At 41.0% G+C, this 20,049-nt stretch overlaps 1 protein-coding gene across 3 annotated transcripts in view; it reads left to right on the top strand.

Moving 5' to 3' along the window:
* The window catches only part of LOC311001028 (disco-interacting protein 2 homolog C-like), a 208,534-nt gene that overhangs the window by 183,735 nt on the left and 4,750 nt on the right, over positions 1-20,049 (top strand). For all 3 annotated transcript variants that reach the window (XM_083991982.1, XM_083991980.1, XM_083991981.1), the window contains 10 exons: positions 4,509-4,589; positions 5,074-5,197; positions 7,116-7,237; positions 8,981-9,092; positions 9,711-9,820; positions 12,460-12,590; positions 13,313-13,481; positions 14,159-14,329; positions 16,132-16,161; positions 19,288-19,349. In XM_083991982.1, coding sequence (XP_083848108.1) covers positions 4,509-4,589; positions 5,074-5,197; positions 7,116-7,237; positions 8,981-9,092; positions 9,711-9,820; positions 12,460-12,590; positions 13,313-13,481; positions 14,159-14,329; positions 16,132-16,161; positions 19,288-19,349 — 1,112 coding nt within the window. The remainder of the gene's footprint in view (positions 1-4,508; positions 4,590-5,073; positions 5,198-7,115; positions 7,238-8,980; positions 9,093-9,710; positions 9,821-12,459; positions 12,591-13,312; positions 13,482-14,158; positions 14,330-16,131; positions 16,162-19,287; positions 19,350-20,049) is intronic.

Here is a 20,049-nt window from a genome sequence, read left to right as displayed (position 1 = left end):
TGTTTATTTCATCATTTAAAGGACTGAATCTGAATCTGAAAACATATTTACTGCTAAATAACACACAGAGAAGTTATCTTGGTTTTAAGGTGCAGACATATAACATAGGTTTTTACCACCAGTTTGTCTCACAGGGCTTTAAACAGCATCATAACAACATCCTCTGCCCTCTGACCCTCACATCCACTGAGGAAAAACTCCCAGGAAAACCCTTTTAACAGAGAAAAATTGGAGAAACCTCAGGATATAAACATAACTCCAAGACAGTGACATATAAAGACACAGATACTATTTACATACATACATCATAGACTGTAAAAAGAATGGACGTAGCACCCATAACATCACCCATTGGTTTGGGGTAGTCTGTTTTGTGATCCTACTATGGGCATTTGAACTGCGCCATCTTGGATTGTAGTGGAAGTCTACTTTCCATATTTGGAGTATATGGAGTGTTCGTGGAGGTGGAAACTATCGGTAGAGAACCAAAAACAAAAAATGTACCATGATTTTAAGCTGTAAAGTCGGCTATTTTAACATGGGGGTCAATGGAGAGTTGTTCACTTCTGGCACCAGCCCCCAGTGGCCGCCAGAGAACTGCAGCTTTTTGAACGCATTTTAACGTGATGACGGCGCATGATGCGTTCAGGGTTACATCATAGGACATAGGGTATGATTGCACTAATCATACTCTATTGCATTGATATTTATTTGATAAAATATATATCTATATCGTACATAGATATATAAACAGTATTTTTGGCACCTTGCATGTATGTCAAGGGGGGAGTTGTGGGTTCTACAAGTGAATATCACTAATGCGTTCAAAAAGCTGCAGTTCTATGGTGGTATTCACTTGTAGAACCCACAACTCCCCCCTTGACATACATGCAAGGTGCCAAAAATACTGTTTATATATCTATGTATGATATAGATATATATTTTATCAAAGAAATATCAATGCAATAGAGTATGATTAGTGCAATCATACTCTATGTCCTATGATGTAACCCTGAACGCATCATGCGCCGTCATCACGTTAAAACATAATAACGGCGGTATAAAATAACGACTAATCAAAAAAGTTACTCTTTCCCCGTTACAACACTGTTACTGTTACCGTTACTGTTACTGACATTAAAATGCAACGTATATTGACTCAAGAAGTCTCGTCACAAAATAATAATAATACACCTGTTAAAGTGTTTACGTTGTACACACATTTTTTTTCAGTCCATCAACTGGTCGTAAAAAAGTGTTTATCAGATAAATGGGAGGTTCGAGAGGGAAGTCAAGTAATTTGACATACTATATGAGCATTTTAGAAAAAAGTAACACAATAGTTGCTTTTCCTGGTAATTAGTTACTCTTATAATGTAGTAATTCAGTTACTAACTCAGTCACTTTTTGGGAAAAGTAGTAACTGTTATTACTTTTTCAGAGTCTCAGAGTGAGAGACGACTGAAGATGTTATTTGTGTTTGAAATGAGAGTTTTTATATTAGTGGATTTTTATCATTTATTTTATATCATTTATTTTTATTCATTTTCCAGTTTGGTAGTTGAAGGACGGTGCTACGTCACAGTGTCGGTCGATGCTGAGCGGCGGAGCTGTGACGGGATCAGAGTGAAGCGGTTGTGTTGGTAACGGAGGCAGGAAGCAGAGCAGCTGCAGAGGAAACAGACGCTCATTTGCTCCGATGAAAGTTTTATGAAAAAGCTCCGAGTGGAGACGACAAGCAGCTGAGTGATGTTTTCATCCAGGCTGCAGGGGAAAAGAAAGATCTCTCTCTCCTCCAGAGGGTTGAGAGGAGGAGGAGGAGGAGGAGGAGGAGGAGGAAGAGGAAGGAATAGGAGAAATAAGAGAAGGAGGAAGAGGAAGAGAAGGAAGAGAAGGATACAGAAGAAGAGGAAGGAATAGGAAAGAAGAGGAAGAAAAGAAGGAGGAATAGTAAGAGGAAGAGGAGGGGAAGGAAGAGAAGGATACAGAAGAAGAGGAAGGAATAGGAAAGAAGAGGAGGAAGAAAAGAAGGAGGAATAGTAAGAGGAAGAGGAGGAGAAGGAAGATAAGGAGACAGAAGAAGAGGAAGGAAGAGGAGAAAGAAGAGAAGGAAGAATAGTAAGAGGAAGAGGAAGGGAAGGAGGAAGAAGGGAAGGACAAAGAGGAAAGAGAGAAGGTGGAAGAAGATGAGGAGGAGATGGGGGAGGAAAGAGAGGAAGAGGAAAAGAAAGAGGAGGGGAAGGAGGAGACAGGAAGACGAGGAAGAAGAGAAGAAGGAGAAAGAAGAGGAGGAGATGGGGGAGGAAGGAGAGGAGGAGGAGGAAGAGGAAGAAGAGAAGGAGGAGGAGGGGGAAGATAAGGAGGAAAAGGAGGAGGAGGAGACCAAAGCAGAGCTAAAAAAAACGAGTGAATATCACATAAAGTCCAATATTCCACATTACACTAACATAAGATATGACTCAAATCTGAGTCAATCTGCTAATATTTAGCATTTAGCAACAATTAATGAAACAACTGATCAACTAATGTCATTACTAATTGATTTCCCCCTAAAATATAATTAATGTAGTTTGGTTGTTTTCTGTGAAGATGTTAAACAGCACTGACTCATATTGACCACTGTGTTGGACTTCTCTTTAAACCTAAACCGTGGTGTTTTTTGACTGGAAAATAGGAAACGAAACAGGAAGTCGCTGTGTGGTTGAAAACTTAAAAGTTAATTTAATTCAGTCAAAAGTGTAAAAGCTCCGACTCAGAGCAGCAGAAACCAATCAGACGCAGCCTGAGAGGAGAGCGACCAGACGTGACAGACACAGGAAGGTCCATTTACTCTGCGGTGGCTGACACACACACACACACACACACACACACACACACACACACACACACACACACACACACACACACACACACACACACACACACACACACACACACACACACACACACACACACACGGAGAGAAATAAAACTGACTTTCTGTGGTAGAGCAAAACTAAGAGGCATGAATTACACTCCCTGCAACTCAGCGCTCAGCAGCAAATCTTGAAAAATTCATGAGGCCAGAAACAAACTCTCTCTCTGTCTCTCTCTTGATTTGTTCTCTCCTCCCTTCTCAAATTTCCATCTCCCTCTCTCCTTCTCTCCTTCTCTCCTCTCGTCTCTCTGATGCCGTTTGTTGTAAAGTATGAAACCTTGTTATCTTCCCCGTCTCCACTCATATCAACCTCTCTCTCTCTAGTGCATCATAAATCACCGCCAGAAATTTAATTATTCTCCATTTTCCATTTATATTTCTTTAAACATCACTGTATCTGTTGAGTTATCTCTCAATACCCCTAATGTTAAAGGGATAGTTCAACATTTCGGCAACTTGGCCCATTGCCATATAATCCCTATAGTCATAGCAGTAGGTTCGTTACCTTTAATTGTCGGTGCAAGCTATTTTTTAGAACGGAGGAGCAGAGCCGCAAGCTGCTCAGAGCTACGCTACAGAGGCTAATGGGATTTCTTTGGTTTCCCTCATCAAACTCATCAAATACACAATAATTCAACAACTTTACAACGCTCTGGTGGACAAGTTGTGACCTGCACATTCACCACGCTATGAGATAATAACACAACGTTACCACAAAGAGTTGATTTATAATATGTCAGAGTCATGGTGCAGCTGTTAGCTAATAGCTACAAGGAACTACTAAACACGCCCGTGGAGAGAAAGAGCTGGTTTGAGGGAAACGTTGTTATGAGCAGGTTGTTTGGACCGAGGCTTCACTTTTATTTTTATTTTTTTGTTTATTGGTCTCAGAGTTGGAACTGTTCTCTCTGGTATAAAAAAAAAAAAAAAAAAAACTGTGGTGATGTTTGGTTTGTTAGCAGGAAACTCTTCTTCAGACTGTTTCAATCTCAATTTCCCAGGTTCAACAAAACTTCAAAATTCCATCAGTTGTTGTAAAGTTGGAGCTGGTTGAGTTCAATTCAGTTCAACTTGACTGAAGTGACTGTTACACATCTACGGAAGCATATTGCATTCACTTGAGTAATTTATTTTTTCAGTTTTTCTAAGTAATTTTATTTTTGGGTTTTTTTCTGACAAATTTTTTTTCTGTTTTTCATGGTAATTTTTTTCCTCCAGTTTTTCGAAGTAAATTTTTTTTTTTTATTATTCAAGTGAATGCAATACACTTCAACATCTCTGTGTAAAACATGTCACTGTTCTCTGAACTAGAGGATAAAGGAGCTAGTTTAAACATTAATTTGAACCCACGTGGTGCAAAGCATGATGGGAAGTATTAACATGCATAATTAAATATATTCACTGTGTTTATACGATAATAGTTGATATTTCCACTGTGCACATGCTACATGTATGGATGTGTCTGTCGTGTGTGTGTGTGTGTGCGTGTGTGTCTGTCTGTCGTGTGTGTGTGTGTGTGTGTGTGTCTGTCGTGTGTGTGCGTGTGGCCGCCCAGTCTGACTGGTCCTGTGTTGTTTCCTGTGTCTTCCAGTTCCTCTTCCTGTCTGAGGTGTTACAGTGGAGAGCCCAGACCACGCCGGACCACGTCCTCTACACACTGCTCAACTCCAGGGTAACACACACACATACACACACACATGCACACACACACACACACACACACACACACGCGATTCACATGAATAAAACAGTGTGTTTGTCTGGAGGGTTTGTTGTTTAGTGCGACAGGTGTGAAGAGGAGCGAGAATCATGTTGTGTTGTGGTGCAGTTTGTGTGTATATCTGTGTGTGTGTGAGAGAGACAGTGTGTGAGCCGGTTGTGTGTGTGTGTGTGTGTGTGTGTGTGCGTGTGTGTGTGTGTGTGTGTTCATCTGCATAATGTCAATATGATGCACTGGCTTGTTTACAGCTGCTCGGCCTCGAGATGCTGCAACAGAAAATATGACATGACATCTGCTGATTGAACGTGTCAGTCATTTATCTGTGTGTGTGTGTGTGTGTGTGTGTGTGTGTGTGTGTGTGTGTGTGTGTGTGTGTGTCTGTGTGTGTCTGTGTGTGTGTGTGTGTGTGTGTGTGTGTGTGTGTGGCCTCATCCAGGGGACGATAGCCAGCTCTCTGACGTGCGTGCAGCTGCATAAGCGAGCGGAGAAGATCGCCGGCATGCTGGCTGAGCGGGCCCACCTGCAGGACGGAGACCACGTGGCTCTGGTCTACCCTCCAGGTAAACAACACAGGGACTTTCAAAATAAAAGCTGCAAACACAGGCTCACAGGGAGTTTCAAAATAAAAGCTGCACAGAAATGGAAACTCTAGTTAAACATAAAGTCTGGTTTGGAGCCTTTAGATCTTTATTTGAGGAGAATCTGACATTTTATGTTATTTTATGTAATAGAAATTCACACTGGATTTGTTTTAATGTCTCGTCTCTCCATGTTTTTCTTATATTTATCGGTGTTTTCGGGGCTTTGCGTATATTTTATCAACCCTGAGTCCCAAACTAATTTGACAGAAACAGAAATATTATATTTATTAATGGTTCTAAAGGCAAATATGCGTTTTAAAGCTGTGTTTTCCAGATATGTGTAACAAACAGCTTCAGATTTATGAACTCTCTTAACGGTAAATAACCAATTTCAACAAATGTTAAGTTGAAAAGTTTATTTTTAAAAGCTGCCGTACACTGAACATGATACACAATCCAACAACTCCACAACGCTCTGGTGGACAAGTTGTGACCTGCACATTCACCACGCTATGAGATAATAACACAACGTTACCAGACAGAGAGGTAAATTCATGCAAAACTGCTGATGCACGTTGCCTTCAGGGACAGTTTTTCATCAAACAGTCACTGAATTTCCCTCTAAAACAACTCTGTCTGGTAACGTTGTGTTATTATCTCATAGCGTGGTGAATGTGCAGGTCACAACTTGTCCACCAGAGCGTTGTGGAGTTGTTGGATTGTGTATTTGATGAGTTTGATGAGGGAAACCAAGAAATCCCATTAGCCTTCGTAGCGTAGCTCTGAGCAGCTCACGGCTCTGCTCCGCCGTTCTAAAAACAGCTTGCACCGATAATTAAAGGTAACGAACCTACTGCTATGACTATAGGGATTATGGCAATGGGCCAATTTGCCATAATGTTGAACTATCCCTTTAAGTATTTGATAGTAGATAGTGCTCCAAAGATAGCGCCGCAGGGAAAATGAAGACGAACAGGAAGAGCGGGACAAATTCCCGGACACGAGGAGACAGATCGTCTTAAAGCTCGATATTCAACCTGCTGCTCAACGAGTCTGTGTGACCTGGTTTATTCCTCCGTTCCTCCTCCTCTTCTCCTCTTTCTGTCTGTCTATCCTCTCCTCTTCTGTCTTCTTCCTATCTTCACTTTGCCCCTCATCCTCATCTTCCCTCCATCCCCCCTTTCCTTCTTCCTCCTCTCCTCTCTCCTCCTTTCCTTTCCTTTCTTTTCCTCTCCTTTTTGTACCCTTCCTTTCCTCTCCTCTCTCCTCCTCTCCTTTCTTTTCTTTTCCTCTCCTCCTTTCTGTGTTCCCTTCCTTTCCTCTCCTCTCTCGTCCTTTCCTTTCTTTTCTTCTCCTCCTCCTTTCCTTTCTTTTCCTCTCCTCTCCTCTACTCTCCTTTCCTCTCCTCTCCTTTCTCCTCTCCTCTCCATTCTTCTCCTGTTTCCTCTCCTCCTGTTTCCTCTCCTCTCCTCTCCATTCTTCTCCTCCTCTCCTCTCCTCTCCTCCTCATTTCCTTTACTTTCTTTTCCTCCTCCTCTCCTCTCCTCTCCTCTCCTCTCCTCTCCTCTCCTCCTGTTTCCTCTTCTCTCCATTCTTCTCCTTCTTCCTCTCCTCTCTCCTCCTTTCCTTTCCTTTCTTTTCCTCTCCTCTCTCCTCCTTACTTTTCTTTTCCTCTCCTCTCCTCCTGTTTCCTCTCCTCCCCCTCTCCTCTCCTCTCCTCTCCTCTCCTCTCCATTCTTCTCCTTCTTCCTCTCCTCTCCTCTCCTCTCCTCTCCTCTCCTCTCCTCTCCTCTCCTCTCCATTCTTCTTCTCCTTCTTCCTCTCCTCCCCTCTCCTCTCCTCTCCTCTCCTCTCCTCCTCTCCTCTCCTCCTCCCCTCCCCCTCTCCTCTCCTCCAGGCATCGACCTCATCGTGGCGTTCTACGGCTGCCTTTACGCCGGCTGTGTGCCGATCACGGTGCGACCGCCTCACCTGCAGAACATCGCCACCACGCTGCCGACGGTCAAGATGATCGTGGAGGTAAAACACGTTCATGCATCCATCCCATCATCATCCCTCAACATCAGTAATACAATCACAGCCACAATTACACCTCTAGATTTTCTTCTTTTTCTGTGTTTTATTTGAAGTTTTGACCCAAATATAAACATCTACTTTTATACTAACTTTATTTATAAAGCTCTGTAAAAACCCAGAAAACACAAAAACACAACACACATAAGACATAAAATACATAAAATGCAATAAAATACCAACATATGAAACTAATAAAACAAGTTAAAGCAGAAGTCAGTGGTCCGGTCGTTTTCGCTAATGCTGCGTTCCAGGCAGGCTTTTGAAATCGTAAATTACAGCTTCAAGTCACAACTTACGACTTTGTAGCGTTTCAGGCAACCCACTCGTGTTTTTCCGACCTGTTTTACCGTTGAAAGTCACTATAACGGCCACTCGTAACTTCTGACCGGTGAACTCGTACCAGATCGAACTGGTACCACCTCACGGTCGGAAAAATACGAGTTTCCTTGAACGCACCATAACAGTCCTCGTCCCTACGTCGCCACATTCACGGCGTTCCTTGGCTGCACACACAGCCCTGCATGCCGTTCTCTCTCCTCATTGGATAAAAACTGTAGGATACGATAAATGTTTTCTCTTCGGCTCAGAGCAGAGCAGAGTGACTGACAGACCCGTGTTTCGGTCCAAACACTCTATGTAAGTGATTGCTGTCGGAAGATATAACTATTTAAGACTTATATTAACACAAATATATCACTTACTTCTGCTTTAAAACACAGAAAATAAGTAAAATTAGTCAATAAAAGTAAGTAACAGCAAATTAAAAGACATCAATTTATACGGAATCAACAGGTGGGTTTAAAGTCGTGTACCTTTATGCTATATGGAGCAAAACTAAAAGCTGTCATCCACCTGTTTCAATGCATTTATTGATCCGGAGCTAAAACCTAAATGGGAATGTTAGAATTTTAAAAAAGAAGATGTGCAGATATGAATTTGTCTGCAGGAGGAAACGAGAGTCTGAGTTGTGACTTATGAGGTTGAATCTTCCTCCTCCACTGGATCAATCGTTTCTATCACGAAATGTGCAGAAGATCTTTAGTTAGGAACAAGAATCCTTCAACAGATTAAAAGTCACATGTTCCTGCTCATTCAGTGAATCTGATGTAAAGTTCATGTTTGAGTGAAGCTCAGATTTGTTTTAATGTCTCGTCTCTTCATGTTTTTCTTGTTTGTTTACAGTATTTCAGTGGTTCTCAACCTTTTCGTGGCTCTGCGTCTCTATTTTATCACCCTGAGTCCCAAACTAATTTGACAGAAACAGAAATATCATATTTATTAATGGTTCTGGAGGCAAATGTACGTTTTTAAAGCTGTGTTTTTCAGACAAATAACAAGGTAAATAACCAATTTCAATAAATTTAAGTTGAAAAGTTTATTTTTAAAAGCTGCCGTACACTGAACATGGCACATTATTGAGTTTTACACTGATCTCCTGTGCGATGATTGGTTTGAAAAGAACACAGTAAGGGTTGAGTTTGTATTATGTAACGGCACATTGCAGTAAATATAAAAAATAGACAAACGAGAGTGAATCAAGTTCAGTTTGTCCTCGTCGTGTCTCAGTCCGAGTCTTTACCAAACGGCTTTACCAGACGGAGTGAAGGAGGAAGAGGAGTCGACAGCTCAAAAATGGGAAATGTGATGTGATGTGATATGATGGGATGTCTGGTGTGTGTGCTGCAGGTGAGCCGCTCGGTGTGTGTGATGACCACACAGCTCATCTCCAAGCTGCTGAGGTCGAAGGAGGCCTCGGCCGCCGTGGACGTCCGGACATGGCCGCCCGTCATGGACACAGGTAAAAGAATAGATTTAAAACTCTCTCCCAGTTTTTATTTGACTTTATTATAGTATATAATATTTCTCCAGGGGGACGCGGCGGGACGGGGGAGGAGGGGCAGGTGTTGTTTCTTTCCATATATTTTGGATAAAATGGTCGAATCAGCTGAAAGTGAAAAAAAGAATTATCAGATCATATAGATGAAGTTGTGCATGTTAAACATTTTTTTATATGGTATATAAAGGGGAAAATCTAAAGTATTCAAAAACAGGATAGGCTCAGACCCCTAAAGGGTTAAGAGAAATAAAATTAAAAATAAAAAAGAAGCGTGAATGTTGTTGTCCTGTCATGTTTTTAACTGCACAGTCAGTGGAGTATATGAACACATTATTTCCCTGCAGTGATCCTGTATTATTGTATGTGACAAATAAACTCTAAAAGTGGAATTAAAAAAGCACTAAAAGAAAACAGAATAAAACACATTGTTATTAAACAGATAATTCCTCATTAAAGTGTCCACACCCTTCACATCTTACACACACACAGTATATATATACTGTACATATATGTTAAATAACTTATAGCCAATAAGTGAGTGAACTCTGTATCTGTTCGTTTGTTTCTTTTTCCCTGCAGATGATTTGCCAAAGAAGAAACCTCCTCTGCTGCATAAACCGTCCAACCCCGACACCCTGGCCTACCTGGACTTCAGCGTCTCCACCACCGGCATGCTCGCTGGAGTCAAGGTACACACACACACACACACACACACACACACACACACACACACACACACACACACACACACACACACACACACACACACACACACACACACACACTGACCCTGATCCTCTAAGTTATAAGACTGAAACTCCTCTGAGTGGAAACAACGTGTAAAATACGTTTCACTTGGTAACAAACCACAACAACAATTAAACAGTTAAAGGCCCAGAAACAGAGACGGGAACCAGAATCAACTCTTTTTTCTTTTTAACTTGAACTAAAAGGGATAGTTCAACATTTTGGCAAATTGGCCCATTGCCATAATTGTCGGTGCAAGCTATTTTTAGAGCGGCGAGCTGCACAGAGCTACACTACGGAGGCTCATGGGATTTCTTGGTTTCCCTCATCAAACTCATCAAATACACAATCCAACAACTCCACAACGCTCTGGTGGACAAGTTGTGACCTGCACATTCACCACGCTATGAGATAATAACACAACGTTACCACACAGAGTTGTTTAAGAGGGAAATTCATGCAAAACCGCTGATGCGCGTTGCCTTCAGGGACAGTTTTTCATCAAGCAGTCTCTGTATTTCCCTCTAAAACAACTCTGTGTGGTAACGTTGTGTTATTATCTCATAGCGTGGTGAATGTGCAGGTCACAACTTGTCCACCAGAGCGTTGTGGAGTTGTTGGATTGTGTATTTGATGAGTTTGATGAGGGAAACCAAGAAATCCCATAATGAGCCTCCGTAGCGTAGCTCTGAGCAGCTCACGGCTCTGCTCCGCCGTTCTAAAAACAGCTTGCACCAACAATTAAAGGTAACGAACCTACTGCTATGACTATAGGGATTATGGCAATGGGCCAATTTGCCAAAATGTTGAACTGTCCCTTTAAGCTTGTTTTGCCACGGTCTTAATAAATAGCTGTTAGCTCTCTACTCTCTGTGTGTGTGTGTGTAGTGGCCATTAGAGCAGCTGTTGAACAGTGTCGCTGTGAACTGACTCTGATTGGACGGTTTTTGTCTCTGCATTGATCTGATTTTGACCATGAAGCTGATTAAAGGTCAAAAAGGCGTCGGTGTGATCACATCTTCATCATCAGCAGCAGCTACATGTGTCTGTGTTTAGTCAGTGTGTGTGTGTGTGTGTGTGTGTGTGTGTGTGTGTAAATAAACAGTGGTGACATTTAACTAGATTAAAGCAGCTATTGATTCCTGCTGCAGTAAAACAAACCAGCGTCTTGTTCTCAGCTCATTGTTTCTCTGCCACTATTCATCTGCTGCAAGAATGTGTGTGTGTGTGTGTGTGTGTGTGTGTGTGTGTGTGTGTGTGTGTGTGTGTGTGTGTGTGTGTGTGTGTGTGTGTTGTTTTGTTTCTCAGCTCTCAAAGGACCCAACTAATTAACTAATTAAACTGATAAATCTTTATTATTTAATTCACAGTTGCAGCTTCGCTCAGTGGAATTTTTATTTCACTTGTTTTATAATAACCTAAAGATGCTTTCACCATAAACCATAATATCAAAAACAAAATACATGAATTAATCAGCTAATCACTATCATTAGCTGTTTTTTTTTTGTTTTTTTTGGGTAAGGCCACAATTTTTCTCCACCAAGTTCTTGTAATCAATCATTATTTCTTGGCTGTTTCTAGACATTATCACGTAATTAGCTTCCTGTAAATTAAAGGGTTTCCTCCACATCTGTAAACACAGCTCAGACTGAGAGTTAGAGTTTAAAATAATAAAATGTCAGGAGCATATCAACATCCCAAAGTTTTACTGTGCATTCACACCAAAAGTTTCCAACACTGCAAAAACTCAAAATCTTACCAAGAATATTTGTCTTATTTCTAGTCAAAATGTCATTTCTAGTCAAAACTAATCTAATTATACCTAAAATAAGACTCATCACATAAAAAGTAGTTTGTTTTTAGACACTTTTTACTTATTTCGAGCATATTTTCACTTGAAATAAGTAAAAAAAAAAATCTTATAGTGGAGCAAGTTTTTCTGTCTTATTACAAACACAAAAAACATGCTTTCACTGGCAGATTATTCTACTTATTTCAAGTGAAAATTAGTTTGAAACAAGTGAAAATGATCTAAAAACAAGTTGATTTTTAGGTGATGAGTCTTAGTTTAAGTGGAAAGAGATTAGTTTTGACTAGAAATTAGACATTTTGACAAGAAATAAGACAAATATTCTTGGAAAGATTTTGAGTTTTTGCAGTGAAAGCGTCAAAAACGCTTGAGGATGCGCTTCAGACAAGGCAGCTTCCAAAACGGCAAAATATTTTCAGCCTTTTGACGCTTTGGAAGCTTTGGACGCTCAGGTCACCAGGTTCTCATTGAAAATGAATTGACTTCTGGCATTTTGACGCTTTAGAAGCTTTTGGTGCGAACGTACAGTTACTGTTGTTTTCGTGAATCGTGGCTCAGTGTTTCATATTTGTCCTTCAGGTTTTCTTTGTGTGAGTGTGTGTGAGTCTGCACTTCCTGTTTCTCCTTTGAGTTTGGAAACATCACGGAGATGAACAGAGCAGAAGAGTGACACGCTGACGTTTTCACCACTAGTTTCTTGATGCTAATAAAGTGTGTGTGTGTGTGTGTGTGTGTGTGTGTGTGTGTGTGTGTGTGTGTGTGTGTGTGCAGATGTCTCACACAGCCACCAGTGCCTTCTGCCGCTCCATCAAGCTGCAGTGTGAGCTCTACCCGTCCAGAGAGGTGGCCATCTGCCTGGACCCGTACTGCGGCCTGGGCTTCGTCCTCTGGTGCCTTTGCAGGTCAGACACACACACACACACACACACACACACACACGCCTTAAAGGGATAGTTCAACATTTTGGCAATTTGGCCCATTGCCATAATCCCTATAGTCATAGCAGTTGGTTTGTTACTTTTAATTGTCGGTGCAAGCTATTTTTAGAACGGCGGAGCAGAGCTGTGAGCTGCTCAGAGCTACGCTACGGAGGCTCATGGGATTTCTTGGTTTCCCTCATCAGACTCATCAAATACACAATCCAACAACTCCACAACGCTCTGGTGGACAAGTTGTGACCTGCACATTCACCACGCTATGAGATAATAACACAACGTTACCAGACAGAGTTGTTTTAGAGGGAAATACAGAGACTGCTTGATGAAAAACTGTCCCTGAAGGCAACGCTCATCAGCGGTTTTGCATGAATTTCCCTCTAAAACAACTCTGTGTGGTAACGTTCTGTTATTATCTCATAGCGTGGTGAATGTGCAGGTCACAACTTGTCCACCAGAGCGTTGTGGAGTTGTTGGATTGTGTATTTGATGAGTTTGATGAGGGAAACCAAGAAATCCCATTCTGCGGTTGTCTGCTCCGCCGTTCCAAAAATAGCTTGCATCGATATGACTATAGGGATTATGGCAATGGGCCAGTTTGCCAAAATGTTGAACTATCCCTTTAAAGAGCTTGTTTGACCTCCTCCTCCTCCTCACGCCGGCCCCTGTGTGTGTGTGTGTGTGTCCAGTGTGTACTCAGGTCACCAGTCCATCCTGATCCCTCCCTCGGAGCTGGAGGTGAACCCGGCTCTCTGGCTCTCTGCCGTCAGTCAGTACAAGGTCCGAGACACGTTCTGCTCCTACAGCGTCATGGAGCTCTGCACCAAGGGCCTGGGCCTGCAGACCGACGCCCTCAAGGTGAGGGGGGGTCGTAAATATACAAGAATAAAGTCGTACATTTCCTATGAGAAAAAAATCATAACATTAAGAGAATAAAGTCGTAAATTTACAAGAATAAAGTAAAACATTTACGAGAAAAAAGTCATAACATTACGAGAATAAAGTCATAAATTTACGAGAATAAAGTCGTACATTTCCTACGAGACAAAAGTCATAACATTATGAGAATAAAGTCGTAAATTTACAAGAATAAAGTCGTAAATTTACAACTTCATTCTGACCAAGGTCTTGTTTTGACAGGAAGGTCTCTTGGAGACACAGTATATCACAGTGGTTAAGCAGGTTGTCAGTTACTCTACGGCGAGCTCTGTCCCCTGCGCTCCGGCCCAAACGCAGGCCACGACAGTTGTACGACAAAACCTGCACAGTGCACAGTCATTTTACATGGTTAGTGAGAAGTTGACACTTATTGTTATCTAACGCCAACTGAAGAATTATATTTGTTTATTCTGGTGTTATAAACTCTTTCCTCCGGAGCAGAAAAAGACGCAAATGAAATCATGAATCAAAGAGAGAAACGACAACATGATGCAACGATTAGTCGACTAAAATCAAAACCTGACGAATCAGATTTGACTATGAAAGTCCTTAGTGGAGAAACCCTTCCTGACGTCTTTGTCTCGGTCCTCCTTCAGGCTCGGGGTCTGGACTTGTCCCGGGTCAGGACCTGCGTGGTGGTGGCGGAGGAGCGGCCCCGGATCGCTCTGACTCAGTCCTTCTCCAAACTCTTCAAGGACCTGGGGCTGCACCCCCGAGCCGTCAGCACCTCCTTCGGCTGCAGAGTCAACCTGGCCATCTGTCTGCAGGTCAGCTCCTCCTCCTCACTCCTCCTGTGTGTGTGTGTGTGTGTGTGTGTTCGCCTGCTGCTGATCGATAGTTATCAGGTCAGCTGAGGCCTTTTACTAGAGCCTGGTTCCTATCTTCATGCAGGTAAAAACCTTTGAGTAAAAGAAGAACAGAAACTGAGCCAGTGATGGTGTTTACAGCTGTTCATCCTTCAGTATCTCAGGTGTTTGCTTCCTCATCCACACAAGACAGATACACAACATCCAGGATGTTACTAGAGGAGGGAATTGCAAACAAGCGATGCACATTCTGGGCTGATACAGATGTTTAAAGAGGAACTCAGCTCCATGTGTCCCTTGTCTCCAGCTCCAGAGTCCTAGTTCTGGTTAAATCAATGACTAGTAACTAGTTCCAGGGAGAATGGAGGCTCTCTGATAAATAAGACTACACAGATATACACATGGTGGTAACATGGTAGATGATAAATAACGTTATCCACCGCTCCATGGATTGATTTCTCACCGCCGGCTTCGTTGGAAACAAATGCACATGGAGGAGAGGAGGGTTAGAGACACAGAGGAGGAGAGACAGGAGTTCATCTTTAAAATAAGAACAATTTGGCCGATGTTGGTTGTTTATTCCATTTTTGTGTAAAAAAATCTTCATTACTCACAAAAAAACAACATTTTCTCTCATTTAACTTGAATAAAATTGAATGTGCACGGCAGAGTCACGTCCCAACAAACAAGAGAAAAAACAGGCTTCTCCTCCGAGTCAGCACAATTTTTCACATCGGACGTATTTTCCGATCAATGAGGAGAATATCGGCCAATACAGATGTTCAGCCGATGCATCTCTGCTGCTAAAGAAGCTGTAAACCTTCACACAGAAGATGAGACGGTCTGAATTTAGCTTCATGTCAGAGCTCATAAACTCAGTTTTAATGTTATGATATTTCTAACGAACACAAGATAGAAAAGAAAAGTTCTGAACTCATTCCAGGTCTTTTGTCCGTGTTGCCGACGGTTTCCTCCTGCCTCCATAAGTCTTTATGCTCCGATCAGCCAGGTGGAGGTCAGCTTCTGTGTGTTTGTGTTGTCGGTTGTATTTCTGTTTTACTCTCTGTGTTGAAACACTCAGAGAGATGAGATGGTGCGTTCAGGGACAGTGGGCTCGTTCTGCTGTTGAATGTTTAATGAGCTGGATGATTTTCACCTGAAACCTGTTGATCTTCTGCTCAGAGGTGTAAAAACAAACAAACAATAGAACCGACAGATGTTGAGTGAAGAGATGCAGATGTGTCGTTTCCTCATCTTCTCTCTGCACAGTTTTTTATTCTTTTTACTTTCTTCTAAAACACAAATTAAAGTTCAAAGAGGAATAAAAGGATGATATTGTATGTTTTATCGGCTCCACAGGATCTAATTCCAGTCGTCGTCTTGAGTTTCTATTAAACTCACTGATGTTTAACATATAGAAACTGGACTGTGTCTCTTCCAGCAGCATGAAACAGACTCATCCTCCAGACTTTAAACCGTGAACTAACCACCTCACTAACATCTGGCTCAAACATCTGGACGTTCTTCTTCTTCTTCTTCTGATTTGCTCGTTTTGTTTTGTTTTGCTGTGTTTTTCCATCTTGATGTTTTTTTTGTTTTTTTCCTCCTCCTCTTCCTTTCCTTGTTTTATGCATAACCCCGCCCACATGTCTCATACCTGGTTTTGTCTCCGTCCTCCCTCCCTCCTTCCTTCCCTCCTTCCCTCCTTCTTTCCTTCCTCCCTCCTCCTCCTCCTCCTCCTCCATCCCTCTTTGCTGCTGTAGCCTCACAGGCTGGGAAAGCTTGCCGACCAGGTAGGGAAACACCATCATCAACCCCCCCGACCCCCCTGACCCCCCCCAACCACCACCACCTGCACCACACTGCTTGTCAGCACATCACCGTCAGCTGTAGATCCAGTGTTAGAGAGAAGAATAAAGAGCAGCAGGGTTTCTCTCTTGGCTGCAGACAAATCCTTCGACCTTTGACCTGTCGCTCATTTGATTTATCATCATGAAAATAATCAGGAGCTTCTAGTGTTGTGGAACTCAAGACCACATTTCCAAGGTCTTGGTCCTTGTCTCTCAAGACCAGTCAAGACCACAGCTGCAGTGGCATCTTTTGTTTTTTTTTTAACGACACATTTTTCTTCTCTCGAGTATTAGGGCCACATTGAGAAAAGAAAATTCACAGACTTTGAGAATAAAGTCATAGTTTTACGAGAAAAAAGCCATAATAATACAAGAAAAAGAGATAATTTTATGAGGAAAAAGTCACAATATTACAAGAAAAAAGTCAAAATATTATGAGGAAAAAGTCATAAGAACAAAAGTCATATTACAAGAAAAAAGTCATAATTTTACAAGAACAAAAGTCATAATAATACAAGAAAAAGTAATTTTATGAGGAAAAAGTCACAATATTACAAGAAAAAAGTCAAAATATTATGAGGAAAAAGTCATATTATAAGAACAAAAGTCATATTACAATAAAAAAGTCATAATTTTACAAGAACAAAAGTCATAATAATACCAGTTAAAGTAATAATTTTATGAGGAAAAAGTCACAATATTACAAGAAAAAAGTCAAAATATTATGACAAAAAGTCATAAGAACAAAAGTCATATTACAAGAAAAAAGTCATAATTTTACAAGAACAAAAGTCATAATAATACAAGAAAAAGTAATTTTATGAGGAAAAAGTCACAATATTACAAGAAAAAAGTCAAAATATTATGAGAAAAAGTCATAAGAACAAAAATCATATTACAAGAAAAAGTCATAATTTTACAAGAACAAAAGTCATAATAATGCAAGAAAAAGGTCAAAATTTTACTAGAAGTCCTATATTACAAGAAAAAAATCTAAATATTATGAGGAAAAAGTCATATAATAAGATCAAAAGTCATATTACAAGAAAAACGTCATAATTTTACAAGAAAAAGGTCATAATTTACGAGAAAAAATCATTACGAGGAAAAAAAACTCAGAACCTTACAGGGATAAAACCATAATATTTTAACCTGTTGTTTTAGAGGAGAAAAGTTGTTAAAATGAGGCTGTGGAGCATTTCGTAAAGTTGTATTTACTAGATACTTGATCTTTTGGCACGTCAGCACCACATTGCCTTCAGTATCAGGACTTTGAAAAGAATATGCAAGAAAATGCATCTAATCCACAGAAAGAACCAGGAGGACTTGGAGGAAATCGCTGCTTTTATCTCATAAAACTATGACTTTATTCTTGAAGTCTGTCAAAAGAGTTTTTCTCAATGTAGCGCTAATACTCTACTGTACTCTGTGATTTTTTTTTCTTTTTCTTTATAGCTGAGGAGGAATAATTTAAATATGAAGCCACGTGATTATTATGAGGACTGGTTCTGAACACAGTGATGGTCTTGACTCGGTCTCAGGTCTTTATCGACCTGCTGAGAAACATCAGCTTCACATCTGGAGACAACGTTTTTTTTTTTTTTTTTTTTTCTGGGTGTGTATGTGTGTGGGCTCCTGACTCCCAGCATGCACCTGGCCTGTGTCCGGTGGTGGTGGTGGTGGTGGTGGGATGTGAGACAGAAGAGAGAGACAGAGGGGTGGTGGGGTCTTCTCCTCCTTGTTCTCCGTCTTCCTCTGGATTTTTTTCGTTCTCAGTCGAACGTTGAGTCGATTCGTTAAATCTGCTGCCACAGGTTTTATATGTGTGTGTGTGTGTGGATGTTGTCAGGTGTGTGTGTGTGTGTGTGTGTGTGTGTGTGTGTGTGTGTGTTTAGCGTTGAGGTACCAGGATGTAAAACTACGTCATCATCACTCCCCCTCCTCCCTCCTCCATCTCTCTGTCCCCCTGGTTTGGTCTCTCTCTCCGTTCTTCTCTTTCTTTCCTCTAATCAACTGATTTATCTCCTGCATGTGAACAAGTGTCGTTCGCTTCTGTTCATCGTTTTATTAGAGGGATAGTTCACCCAAAATTAAAATTTCACTCATTATCTACTCACCCTCATGTCAACTAAGGGCTGGGAGAAGTTTCAGAGTCCTCCGTGGCTTCTCTGAGTTACAGGGGGTCTCGGCGTAGCAGTGCATGTCCATATAATGGTTGCAAATGGATACCAACTGTCTTCATAACAAAAAGACACACCAAAAAACATCCAAATATACCTCCATGCTGCTCGTATGTAATGTCCGTCTTGTATTGAAGCCCCGAAATGCGAAATTGTCCCGAAAAAATTTAAATAAGTCTATATTTCAAGCTTGTTTGAAGCTTCTCGAAACTCCTCTTCCTGGTTCGTCAAATTTGGACAAACTGGGAAGTGGAGCTTCCGCTACAAAACAAGCTTGAAATATAGACTTATTTAAATTTTTTCGGGACAATTTCGCATTTTGGGGCTTCAATACAAGACGGACATTACATACGAGCAACATGGAGGTATCTGGATGTTTTTTGGTGTGTCTTTTTGTTACGAAGACAGTTGGTATCCATTTGCAACCGTTATATGGACATGCACTGCTACGCTGAGACCCCCTGTAAAAAAAAACGGAAATTTGAATTTTGGGTGAACTATCCCTTTAATATTATTAATATTATTATTATAATTATTATGTTTTAATCAGTGTATGTTTTGTTGATTACACTGCTGCCCCCCCTCCACCTCCACCACACCGTCCTCTCCACTGTGTTGTGATGATGAGTGTTGTAGAGGAGTCGTGGTTTTTATCCTTTTCACTCTCAAACCCCCAAAAAACTAAACTTTCCCCCGTGACGGGAAAGTTTGTGTCCGAGCACTAACAGCAGCAGCAGCAGCAGCAGCATCGTCCCTGTAGACGTAGACGTAGACGTAGACCTGGACCTGGTGTGTCGTGCTGTTGTGTAACTGTAGTTGTATTATAAAGTTGTTGCTGTCGTTGTGTGAGCTGCAGTGAAGAACTCTGCTGTTGTTGGTGTTTCCTCAGGGAACCTCAGGACCCGACCCCACGACCGTGTTCGTGGACATGAGAGCGCTGAGGCACGACAGGTGAGTCAGGATTTATACTGAAGCCCCTTCAGAATAAAGGTAGATGTTTGTGTTAAAGCTCCTTCAAAATAAAGGTAGATGTTTGTGTTAAAGCTCCTTCAAAATAAAGGTAGATGTTTGTGTTAAAGTTCCTTCAAAATAAAGGTAGATGTTTGTGTTAAAGCTCCTTCAGAATAAAGGTAGATGTTTGTGTTAAAGCTCCTTCAAAATAAAGGTAGATGTTTGTATTAAAGCTCCTTCAGAATAAAGGTAGATGTTTGTGTTAAAGCTCCTTCAAAATAAAGGTAGATGTTTGTGTTAAAGCTCCTTCCGAATAAAGGTAGATGTTTGTGTTAAAGCTCCTTCAAAATAAAGGTAGATGTTTGTGTTAAAGGTCCTTCAAAATAAAGGTAGATGTTTGTGTTAAAGTTCCTTCAAAATAAAGGTAGATGTTTGTATTAAGTTTCCTTCAGAATAAAGGTAGATGTTTGTGTTAAAGCTCCTTCAAAATAAAGGTAGATGTTTGTATTAAAGCTCCTTCAGAATAAAGGTAGATCTTTGTGTTAAAGCTCCTTCAAAATAAAGGTAGATGTTTGTATTAAAACTCCTTCAGAATAAAGGTAGATGTTTGCGTTAAAGTTTCTTCAAAATAAAGGTAGATGTTTGTGTTAAAGCTCCTTCAGAATAAAGGTAGATGTTTGTATTAAAGCTCCTTCAAAAT

This window comes from Trachurus trachurus (genome assembly GCF_905171665.1).
Source record: "Trachurus trachurus genome assembly, chromosome: 17".
NCBI lineage: Eukaryota > Metazoa > Chordata > Actinopteri > Carangiformes > Carangidae > Trachurus > Trachurus trachurus.
Note: the sequence above shows the minus strand (reverse complement) of the source record. Positions and strands in the feature narration are given on the sequence as shown.